Here is a 12,516-nt window from a genome sequence, read left to right as displayed (position 1 = left end):
AATGATCAATTACTTAGTAATTAACAAGATGTTTTAGACCTAAATTCATTATATTGGGTTAAAAAAAGTTTCAGTCAAAAAAAATATTAAGCTCAAATGGCAAATCGAAATACCGAAACCAAAACAAAAAACACAAAACCGAAACCGAACGGTTTCAAAAATTCAAAATTCGAAGTTTCGGTTTTTATTTGGTTTTAGCCTCAAAAGCGCCTTAAACCGTACCGTACACACCCAACTCTAGATGACAAATTTAACCTTGAAGATTTTGAGAGAGAAAAAAAACTTTGGTTACTTTTCGTACATTGTGAAGTAAAATAAATTTTATAAATGATCAGTTAAAAAGAGAGAACACTATACCTCAACATTTGGAAGTGTATTCTGAATATGACACAATTCAAGTACAACATTTTTCATATCCATTCGTTGTGTGGAGAATCCATAGAGCATGATACTCCAATTTTGATTGTTGAAGCTAAACATTCTTCTATTTTCGTTACGTCTGATTCGCACACTCCTTGATAAATGTTTAGAATGTCATTGTTAATAACATCTGTTACATGGTCCGGCAAGCTCATAGAAGCAAATTTATGAAGGCTAACGCCTTCGTTAAATATATCGTCAGTTGGTTTTTTGCCGGTCATCACCTCTAGTAATAGTATTCCAAAACTATAGACATCTCCACTACTTGTCATATCACCCCCGAGTCCATACTCTGCAACTTAATTATAAGCAAATGTTTTAAAAAAAGTAAAAGTAAATATGAGAATCTAGTGGTGCATGAGTTTAACCTGGAGCAGCATAACCAATTGTTCCTCTAATACCGGTTGAGCTGTTTCGGTAAGAAGTTGTTTCAAGAAAGCGAGCTAAACCAAAGTCTCCAACATGAGCCACCAAATCATCATCGAGTAAAATGTTGCTAGGCTTTAAGTCACCATGAACAACAGTTGGCAGACAATGATTGTGAAGATAATCAAGTGTCGATGCAACATCGACAAGAATACTTATTATTTGAATAAAGTTCAACCTAGATACTCCTTCACTTGAATGCAACCAATTGTGTAAACTCCCTTTGGGCATGAACTCATATACCAAAGCTTTAAAATCATTTCCTTGAAAGTCAATGCTTGAACATGAGGTTATTATCCGCAATAAATTCCGGTGTCGAATTATTCGCCATGCTTCACACTCCCTCATAAAGCTACTTTGAGCTCCTCGATTTTGAAGACGTAGAACTTTCACCGCAACAAATTTGTGATCGTCTTCATCAAGGACTCCATTATAAACGGAACTGAAACCACCATTTCCAATTAAATTGGCTTCGGAGAAGCCATTAGTAGCCTTGAGAAGTTGACCATATGAAACTTTCAAGAATCGATCTCTCGATGATTGAGGTGGTTGGTTCTTGATTTTCTTCTTACACCAAGTATACGCTAAACATATTAATGTTAAAAGTGTGGATGTAATCAAAATGACTATTACAAACACCGGAAAACTTTTTTTATGTTTCTTTGTCTCCTTGCATTTGGGCAACCCAAGTTGAGAAAAGCCACCGCAAAGCCTATTATTATTCCCCAGAATAGAGAATGCACTTGCATTAGCGAACACTCCTAGCTTTGGTACTTCACCCTCAAAATCATTATATGATAGGTTTAAGTATTCAAGTGAGAACCGTTCTAAGAAATGAGGAATTTGGCCAGATAAATTGTTGTGCGAAATATCGAGTACCACCAATCCTTTTAAGGATTTTAATGATGCTGGTATCATACCTTGAAACAAGTTGCCTTTGAGGGACAACCTTTCAAGGCTACCACAACTTCCAAGGCTACTAGGAATGTTACCTGATAAATTATTGTAAGATAAATTCAAAGCACCCAACATCTTGAGGCCTCCGACCTCGTTAGGAAGTGAACCAAATAAGTTGTTTTGAGAAAGATCTAGCATAACGGACAAAGACGAAAGTTGAAAAAGTGGTACGGGTATTTTCCCTATAAGTTTATTGTCGTTAAGGTACAACTCTAATAGATTACGACAGTCACCGAGGTTTGATGGAATTATCCCTTCAAACATGTTTGAAGATAGAGAAAGTGTGATCAATGATGATAAGTTCCCAAAGGCATCAGGAACATACCCTGAAAGTTGGTTTTCAGGTATAATAAATTCTTGTAGATTTTGAAGCTTACCAATGGTTGATGGGATGTTTCCTCTAAAATTGTTATACCCTAAAGCCAAACCGATCAAGCCAACTAGATTACCAATTGATCTTGGGAGGTTCCCGTGCAAACGATTTGCATTAAAAGATAGATAACGGAGTTGATTCGAAAGATTACCGATTGATTCTGGGAGCACTCCTTGAAAATTGCAAAGATCAAGCTCGTAACTAACGCAGTGCAATTTTTCAAAGAATCAATAAATTTCATTTCATCGGCTTCTTTACTTCCATAGTTGTTATTTCCTAAATATATATGATTAATATTTCTTAGTTTTGCAAAATTGATCGTCAACTTTCCAGTAAACTCGTTATTGAGTGTTTCAAGAACTTTCAATGACGAACAATTAGATATCCATGATGGAAGAGGCCCGGTCAAATGGTTATCCCTTAATTGTAAGGTTTCCAAGTGAGATAGGGTTGCGCCTATAGACGGAGGAAGACTACCACTTAGTTCATTTTCGGCCAAGCTAAATGAAGTTAAGAGTGAAAGGTTATAAAGGGAACGAGGAATGGTTCCCGATAAGTTACAACTACCAGACTGAAAGACTCTTAAATTTTTCCACCGGCCTAAGGTGTCTAGAATGCTTCCACCGACCGGATTGTTGACAATAGAGAACACTTCCATTGATGTAATATTACCCAAGAATGGTGGGATTCCATTTCTTAAGTTATTAGTACCAAGTGAAAGAAAAGTAAGCTTAGAGAGGAAACTAATCTCTTTAGGTATGCTTCCAACTAGCTTGTTTCTTGAAAGATCAAGCACTTCAAGGTTAATACAACTAGACAAATTAGTTGGAATGACTTCGTTGAATTTGTTTAAACCAAGAGCAAGAATACGTAGACGCTTTAGATGACCGATTTCATGAGGGATGGCTCCTTGAAAGCTGTTGTTACCGAGAGACAATACACGAAGAAAGCTGAGGTTCCCTACATGAGGAGACAACGAGCCTTCTAGACCTCCCCATTCCAGACTTACGTGAGTCACTCTTCTATGTCGCTTCCCACATTTTACACCGCCCCAATCACAAAAATGAAGGGAAGAATTCCATGACGTTAGAGCTCCATATGGATCTCGAGTGATCATTGACTTGATCTCAAGCAAAGCGTGATGATCAGTCTCATTTCCATTATCATATGAAGCTGATACGGACGTGGAAGTTAAGAATATAAAAATAACATAAAAGAGGAAATGTGTTGGAGCGGAAGATGAGATTCGTCGTTCTGAGTTCATTTTTTGAAATAAAACCGAAAACAAGGATAAATTGTTGACCTTTTATCATTACAAAAACAGCAAATAGTGAGTCTCTTGCCAACCCACCTTCACCAACACAAACTTATTGAGTGTTATATATCTATTAAAATCAATCCTTTTTCTAAATATATAATCTTATTTTCTATATGAATTGGTGCTATATTGACTTAATTGGTTGTCTTGACTTGGTAGGCATTGAAGCATAGTTTTGATAATAAATCCCAGCAATGGTTAGTGGTGGGCATAATAATGAATTGACTTTAATTTCCAACAAGACTTGTGGACAAAATATTTCAACATGATGAAACACTAAATATTTCCAACAAGACTTGTAGGTATACAAGACTGAGTACTTACCGAGTAATCGCTACAAGGTATGGTGCTGAGACGACTTTATCTAATTTCGTTTAGTTACTTAGAATCGGTCAAAGGTGGTCAACATTAACCATAATCAGACCTACTCGGTCAACCTGGACCAATTTTGTCTTTAAAGAGTAACACATATTTCCCATGTCGGTTAAAAGTCAATCAAAAGTTGGTCAAAAGTCAGGCTAGGTTGCGCTAAGTCGGCTAGGATACCTTTTTATACGTGAACTATGCTTATTTTGACATATATGTAATACCAAAAAATTAATATTCTTTATATTTAAGGTACACCCAACTTCTCAGTCGACTTGAAATTAGGTAATTTAGATTGCAAGGGTGTCAAGAAGGTGAAAGTGTTAAGACTTAAGGATAATTGTTGAATCTTCATCATTGCAATAAGGGCAAATAGTGAGCCCATTGCCAACCCACCTTCACTTACACAAATTTATTGAATATATTATATACTAAAATCACCCTTTTTCTAAATAAATAATCTTATTTTTTTAATGAATGGTGAGCATTGGTGGTGCTATCTTGACTTAAGTGGTTGACTTGACTTTGGTAACAAAACATTGACGCAGAGATATGATGAGAGATCCCAGCAATGGTTGATGACAATTCTATTAGCACACATTGTGATTTTGATTTCCCGTTAGACATGCAGACTGTATTCATTAACGATGTCGCTTTTAACCTTTGGGCATACAGAGTGGTCGTTTTTAACCTTTGGGCATACAGAGTGGTCGACCACACCCCGCCCCTCTCACTAGCAAGGTTGCAAAAGACGCTAGACAGACCCTAGAAGACCTACTGGGGAGTTGAGAGTACTCGGACATAGTAAATATAAAGAAAATTAATTTTTGGACATTATATATTTGTCAAAATTATCTCACGTCAAAATGGTACTCTGGCTGACTTGGCGACTTTTGAATCACTTTTAACTAGCTTATAGAGAATCCTAGCCCGACTTTTAGAAATTCCAAGCCGACTAGCCTGACAGTTGACACCTAGCCCATCTCACCCAACTTTTGACCGACTTTGACCACCTTCGACTAATCCAGGCCACCTTTGACTCCAAGGACCGACTAGCCGGCCTTGGAATCCAACTTTTACAAAACTGGTCGCTTAGAGGTGCACATTCCGGTTAACCGATTCATTTTCTAACCGGTTAATTATTTGGCAGGAAATAATAGGTTAATCAGGTGGTGTTCCCGCTACTCCCACTGTCATTCTTCCCGATTTGCTCCCACTTCTCTCCATTTTCTTTGTTTCTTTCCCGCACCTCGGCAAATTCTCTCTCGAACCCGTGTTTTCCTCATCTTTACTAACAATATATAGTAATTATGCATATCATTCTTTGAAAAATTAAAACTCTACACTGAATTTAGTTGTGTAGGGTTACAACATACTCTTATTTTAAACCAAAACAAGTTAAAATGTTATTTTAAACCAAAACAACTAACATTACCGGGTTATAACCGAGCATACTCCTAACAAGTTAAAAAAAAACCGACCGTTTCACAACATCCGATAATAACAGTTTATAACAAAGAACCTGAAGTTAGGACTTTGGTATATACATTCATTTCAGGTTACAGCGCGCATTCTCATTCTAGAATGTTCAGAGGACACGAAGCTGAGCAAGAAACGCAGCGCAGAGTTCCAGAAACAGAAACTGAGGCCCGTTCACTCTTTGTAGATCAAGCAGATACTTTTCTTCACGGGTTTTATAAAGCTGCAAGAACACGCGTTCCGACGCTCGTTAACAAAGTTAATATGCGCAGAAATTGTTTTAATAATGGAAGAAACAATTATGTTACCTGGACTTCGAATTTGACGACATTTGGAGATGTCGTGATGATGTCAGCATGCTGTACTATGTTTGCTGACTCATCTCCGAAGTAATGACTACTTTGCATACCGTTATCGTTTGTTGGACCTTCTTTATGCATTGGGTCCCACCTGCATTTCATGTTGTAGTGGCCTATTTTCTTCCAACATACATTCAGTTCTTGTAACGCCTTTAAAACTTCGGTCATTATCTCACGAGGGTGGGCCCGCGACTGTTGAAATGAGCCATGAATATCATTAACGGTTAACCAACTATGGACCAAAGAACTATTAGCAGTTACTATCTTGTCAAGCATATAATAAAAAAGCAAATATAAAAAGGTTAACTGAACCTGAAGCCCGAGGGCCCATTTCCTCTCCACCTGGCCCATGTTTATTCCTTGATAATCTATGAATCCAGTTGAGCGTTGCGCGATAGGTGACGTGGCAGCCTCGTTTGGATAATTACGGTTGTACCCCTCCTGAATTGACAACAGTGCACAAAAATCAGTTTTAGGGGTGTAAAAAAGCCAAGCAGCTCGTGAGCTGCTCAAATCGAGCCGAGCTTAAGAGAGCCTGATGCCAATATATAAGCTTGTTTAATAAACGAGCCTAAGCACGAGCTTGTTTATTATTTCTTTTAAGCTTAAGTTGGCTCGCGACCCTAGAAGAGCCCATTATTTATATAACCTTTATATAATATACTAAATGTATTTATTTATATAATAATATATACTATATATAAATTTATGAACAAAATTACTAGATAATATACATTATGATAACACTGGGAAGGTTAACGTACAAATGAAATTAACGTGCTAAACGTGAGAATCAAGTAGAGTAATTATATATACAAGTAGAGTAATTATGTAATTACATTATAAAGTAATTATCATAGAGTAATTACATAATTACGCTACTTGTATATATAAAGAGTAATTACATAATTACTCTACTTGTATATATAATTACTCTACTTGATTCTCACGTTAATTTCATTTGTATTTGATCCAAACCCATGATAACACATAGATTTATAACTAAAATATATATAAAAGTAAATAAAAATGCATATTAATTAATTAAGAAATAATAAACAAGCCAAGCTTGAGTTTTACTTATCGAGCTTGAGTTGGCTATATAAAAATGTATAACATTTATATAAAATATTATATAGAAATTTATGAACAAGATTACTAGATAATATATATTATGATAACACATAGATTTATAACTAAAATATATATAAATAATAAATAAATATGTATATTAATTAATTAAAAAAATATACAAGCCAAGCTTGAGCTGTACTTATAGAGCTTGAGTTGGCTCGTGAGCTTAAACGAGCCACCTGTAATTTATATGGTTTTAATATAATATATTAAATATATATTTATATAAAAGTATGATAAAATAACTAAACAATATATATATTATGTTATATATAGAATTTATGATAAAAAAAAATACATAAGTATTAACTATAAATGGATATAAATTAGTTAACAAATAATAAACGAGCCGAGCTCGAGAAACTACTTACAAACCGAGCTTGAGCTTAAAAAATATAGCTCAAAACGAACTGAGCTCCAGCTCAAAACGAGCCAGCTCGTTTGCTCCGCTAACTGAAACCTAAAAAGAAAAAAAGAATAAATCAAGAGTCAAATTATTGAACTAACCACAGGTTTCTGGAACTCGGCTCCAAGGTAACTCTTCGAGTTATGCAACCTATTATCCAGCAGCAAGTAATACGCAACCGTACCCTAAAAAGCAAAACGAAAAATTAACATCATAACATAATATCAGTAAAACTATATAGAATAAATAAACAAACAAATATACAACCTCATTTTGCACACGGTTACGCAGCGACTCAACAAGACCATCCCGGTCAAACCCCATCTTAACCACCTCCTTAAGAATATCTTCATCAGTCTGCAACCAAAAAAAACTACCATAATTACCAATTTACCCTTGCGCGACATTCAAGATTGCTAATATGATTTCCAATAATATTCACATTTGACATTTCAAACCTTTTTAACTTGCTGAGTAGAATCAGGTGGAGCCACGGCTAAGTAACAGGGCAAGTGGGCTTGGAACCATGGGTGTGCACGAATATCCGGAATAGTCATACGTTTCATCGGGTCAACCACGAGCAACCTCGGGATCAAATCCCGAGCACCAGGTGATAAATGGCTAGGAAGCGTATATATCCCACCCTTAAAAACAAATCATGATTAACCACACATAATAGTTTGTTAAGAGAATAATATTAATCGTCACACCTTAATTTTCTTAAACAAGTTAGGAATATTCTCATCGTCGAAAGGAAGGGTCCCACAAAGAAGAGCGTACAAGATCACACCGCAGCTCCATACATCAACCTCCGGTCCAGCATATAGTTTCCCAGATATAACCTAATTAAACAGCATAACAATACTTAAAAATTTGCACAATATTTATATAATATATTATATATAAAATACAAATTTCTCTAATATTATATAATATATTATACATAAAATACAATAAACTTCATGATAACTTTTAATACCTCTGGAGCTGCATAATTTGGACTCCCGCAACTCGTTTTCAAGAAATGGCCGTCACGCATGATATTACTCAAACCGAAATCTGCAATTTTGATATTGCATTTGGCGTCTAATAGCAAATTCTCGGGTTTAAGATCTCGGTGTACCACCATATTCCGGTGGCAGTACTCCACGCCGGATATTATCTGCTTCAATATACTGTTGTAAGGTATACACGGTAAAAGTTAAAAAATAAATAAAGTAAAAATAATTTTCACCTGCTGAAAAAAGTTGCGAGCTTCATCCTCGTGCAACCGACCCTTTTCCACAATGTAATCGAACAGCTCACCGGATTTCACGTATTCACAAACGACATAAATATCTGAAGGTGTCTCTACAACCTCGTACAGACGGACTATATGTGGATGCATGAATAATCTTAATATCTTGATCTCTCTTCTTACTGCAAAAGTAAAAAAATTTATATAAAGTTACATGACTTTTTATTTAAAACTTGATCTATAATCATTTCAAAACATTGTTACCTTTTTCTTCCATATCCATGTTTTTGACCTTGCGACGGTTGAGGATCTTTATAGCAACTTTGTGTCCAGTCAACGTATGTTCTGCAATTTTGACTTTTCCAAATGAACCAATACCGAGTGTTTTCCCGAGCTTATAATTGCGTAAGAATGATTCCACACTGCTGCCACCACGCGCTGACCCCTCCATAGATTATCCTGTAATAATAGTTGATTGAAAACAATAAATATCTTCGAGATTAAAGAAATCTTTAACAAACTCAAAATGGATTCCTGGTATTCAACATAAAGTAACTTTGTGGACCAAAGCAATAACACAAATATTTCAACATGATGACACTCTTGGAAAAATAGGTTAACTTAGCTTGTAAGTCTGTCAAGAAAGAGAAAGTGGCAATTATTACAGAATATCCCAAATGGAAGACATAATCTCTAGAGGTGTATACGACCCGAGCCCGATTAGGCTCGAGCTCGTCTCACTTTGACTTACAAGAGCTCGAGCTCTAGCTCAGCTCGTTTATTATTTACTATTAATTAAATTATATATGTTTATAATTATTATATGTTTTGAGAAAAACCTTAAACGAGACAAAGCTCGGCTGTGTAGTGTGAGATTAATACATAGAAGTCCAAAAGAGGTAAAACTTATAAATACAGAAGGCTCGTTAAGGCTCAATGAGCTTCCCATGCAAGACTCATTAACTAAAAGAGCTTTATTTGAGCTCGTAAAAGCTCGGTTCGAGCCTTTTCTCAATCCGATCTCAAGTAACTCGCTAGTTACTTTGTACCTCTAATAATATCATGCATGCTCACTGAAAAGAGGTAACTTACAATCATTTTGATATATGACAACATAAAAATCCCCAAATTGATACAATATTCATGAAATGAAAGTAAAAATTATCAAGAAAGCATGCAAATCTGTACGGAAAACACTAAAGTAGCTTAATTGATAAGCAGAAATAATTGGTAATAAAAACTAACAGAAATCGATTCAACTGAATCCAACATGCAACGCAACTGATAGAATCGGTCAAAAATCAAGATTCTTGAAACAGATAGAAATTGACCTAATTCCTAAACAATCTTCCCATACAAGGCTCAAGCTCAGGCTCGATAACTAAACAAGCTTTATTCAAGGCCCAGGCTCAGCTTGAACTCGAAAAAGCCTGGCCCGGTTCAAGAGTTTTATCGATCCGATCTCAAGTTGCTCACTCATTTTCAACCCTAATAATATCATGCATGCTCACTAAAAAGAGGTAACTTGCAATTATTTTGGAACATCACAAGATAAAAATCCCCAAATCTTATACAATATTAATGAAAACTGTTTTTTTTTTAATTATCAAGAAAGCATATAAATTTGTACTGAAAACACTAAAAGTAGCTTAATTGATAAGCAAATAATAACTGATAATAGAATTAATCAAAAAATCAAGATTATTGAGACAGATAGAAATTGACCTAATTCCTAAAAGATCTTCCCATACAAGGCTCAAGCTCAGGCTCGATAACTAAATGAGCTTTATTCGAGGCCCGAGCTTGAAAAATCCTGGCCCGTTTCAAGCGTTTTATTGTTTTATCGATCCAATCTAAAGTAACTCGCTCGGTTGCACCCTTAATAATATCATGCATGCTCACTAAAAAAGATGCAGAAGTTACAATCATTTTGGAACATCACAAGATAAAAATCCCCAAATCTTATACAATATTAATAAAAACTAATTTTTTTGGAACATCACAAGATAAAAATCCATAAATCTTATACAATATTAATAAAAACTATTTTATTAAACAAAATTATCAAGAAAGCATACGAATTTGTACTGAAAACACTAAAAGTAGCTTAATTGATAAGCAGATGATAACTGGTAATAAAAAAGGATTGAAATTGATTCAATTGAACCCAACATCGAAGAATCATGAAACAGGTAGAAATTGCCCTAATTCCCAAATTAAAAAGAGTTACAGATCTGGGTTACGTAATTAAACAAAAACCCATGAAAATTAGGTATGAATACATGCAGAATGATGAAACAATTGACGGGAAATTGAAGGACTAACCGAGCTAACAGATGAACAGAGTCAAATCATATAAAAAAGTGTTTTCAATGAAATTGTGGCGAATAATAATAATAATATTGAAAATGATGAAAAGAATGGTGGACCTGAAAAGGGTTTGAAGGTGGAAAGCTATTGTGATTATGGTTTGATTCGATTCGGTTCAGTTATTAATCTAAATTGAAACTGAAGTCATTGGTTATTCTATTTTGTGACCCGATTGGTCGGTCTTTGGTTTATTCGATTATTTTGTCGGTTTTTGTTTCGGTTGGGTTAATAATCAAAATATAAGTTGGGCTAAATTTTTTTTACTTAAAAATACATAAAATAAAGATATAATACATGAAATGGATGTATAAACACATGAATGGGAGCATGGCTGAGTAAGTCACTAGCGCTAGAGGTGCAAAAATTGTCAAAATACTAAATTTCGGGTCTGGAACCAGGTTCGGTTATGACCAGGTTTGGAAAATCAAATATTGGCAATGCCCGGGTCGTGTTTGGGTCCGGGTATTGCCTCTAAAAACCACACCCTATGTATCGGGTTCGGGTCAAGTATAAAACCGGTATTATAAAACCGGGTATCTGAATACTCTATTTCCGGATATTTTTAGGATATAGATTAGATTTTTTTTAAGGGGTTGCACTTTTTGGGGTATCTTTTGGGGATTTGAAAATGTATTTTTCGGGTTCGGGTATAGATCTAGTATTTGAAAAACCTGGTTCCGAGTCCGGTTTTCGGGTATTACCGGGTACAAATCATGCGCGGTTCCGGTACGGGTTTTGGTATTAATATGCATACCTTATCTGTACCCTACGGGTAGGGTCGGGTATGGGTACGGGTTCGGGTATTAAAAACCCAGATATTTCCGGGTTTTTTTCGGGTCCGATTCGTTCGGGATTTTTTAGTGACCTCTAACCAGCGCTGCTAGATCTGTTGACTGGATGTATAAACATTTATACCTATTTTAAATGTTTATAAGAAACTGAATTGTAGCACACTTGGGACAAACAAAGTGATGGTGGGACATGCACTCCAATGCAAGAATGTTTGTTGCAGGAGTAAGCTCCGTATATATACCGTGTCAAAGCGATGTCAAAAGTACCGATTTCAAAAATCGTTAAAACTAGGTATCAGTATCGTATGGTATTTGAAGGTAAACCAACCCAAAATGCGGGTACCACTACTCATTCCGAAAAAAAAAGGCAAAAAGTGGGTATTGAATTTGTAACAAAAATACCCGGTTTGCCCGGTTAGGTATAGTACAATATGTTCATCCATAGTTTGTGAGAGTCGCAATTGTCACTTAAGTAGCCTGCATGGACATCTAGAAGAAAATTTCATAGGCATCTCAAAAGAAAAAAATTTGGACCTGGAGGTATCATAATATTTGCTCGAGAGCATCTAATATATAAAATGGAGAATAAAAAATTGCAATTATTTTTCACTTTGCCGATAAAGTGGAGGGGTAGCCCAGACTACCCCTAAGTCCTACGTATATACGTCATTGTTGACATGCAACAAGAACATATAGAGCAATGTTGATGGTCTAATACACGGGTCCGAAAAATCGATATTACGTACTGAACACCCAATATTCGCTTGAAAATGTCTAGTCTCCAAGCCTGATGTTTGTGTTATTTCGGGTTTCGATCTGGCTCAGCTTTATCTTAATTCGGTTTGGTTGTTTAACCAAATGCTCAACCCTAACATATACA

The 12,516-nt window shown here is 35.5% G+C and overlaps 1 protein-coding gene and 1 pseudogene across 1 annotated transcript; both read right to left on the bottom strand.

Annotated features, from left to right (window-relative positions):
* Positions 1–239: 239 nt before the first annotated feature.
* Positions 240–3,440, bottom strand: LOC143543050 (receptor kinase-like protein Xa21; annotated as a pseudogene).
* Positions 3,441–5,180: 1,740 nt separating this feature from the next.
* LOC143543049 (SNF1-related protein kinase catalytic subunit alpha KIN10-like) lies at positions 5,181–10,857 on the bottom strand. Its single transcript, XM_077035483.1, has 11 exons — positions 10,801–10,857; positions 8,740–8,934; positions 8,473–8,657; positions 8,218–8,400; positions 7,949–8,080; positions 7,697–7,882; positions 7,506–7,595; positions 7,340–7,423; positions 6,011–6,139; positions 5,648–5,890; positions 5,181–5,562 (listed from the first exon to the last, which is right to left on the bottom strand). Exons 2-11 carry the CDS (start codon positions 8,924–8,926, stop codon positions 5,449–5,451), a joined length of 1,533 nt encoding a protein of 510 aa, XP_076891598.1. The 5' UTR covers positions 8,927–8,934; positions 10,801–10,857; the 3' UTR covers positions 5,181–5,448.
* Positions 10,858–12,516: the final 1,659 nt, after the last annotated feature.

This window comes from Bidens hawaiensis, unplaced genomic scaffold (genome assembly GCF_021521415.1).
Source record: "Bidens hawaiensis isolate Kalapana, Puna unplaced genomic scaffold, B.hawaiensis_p1.1 tig00013016_1, whole genome shotgun sequence".
Classification (NCBI taxonomy): Eukaryota; Viridiplantae; Streptophyta; class Magnoliopsida; order Asterales; family Asteraceae; genus Bidens; species Bidens hawaiensis.
The sequence above is the reverse complement of the archived record's forward strand: the minus strand, read 5'-3'. Positions and strand labels throughout refer to the sequence as shown.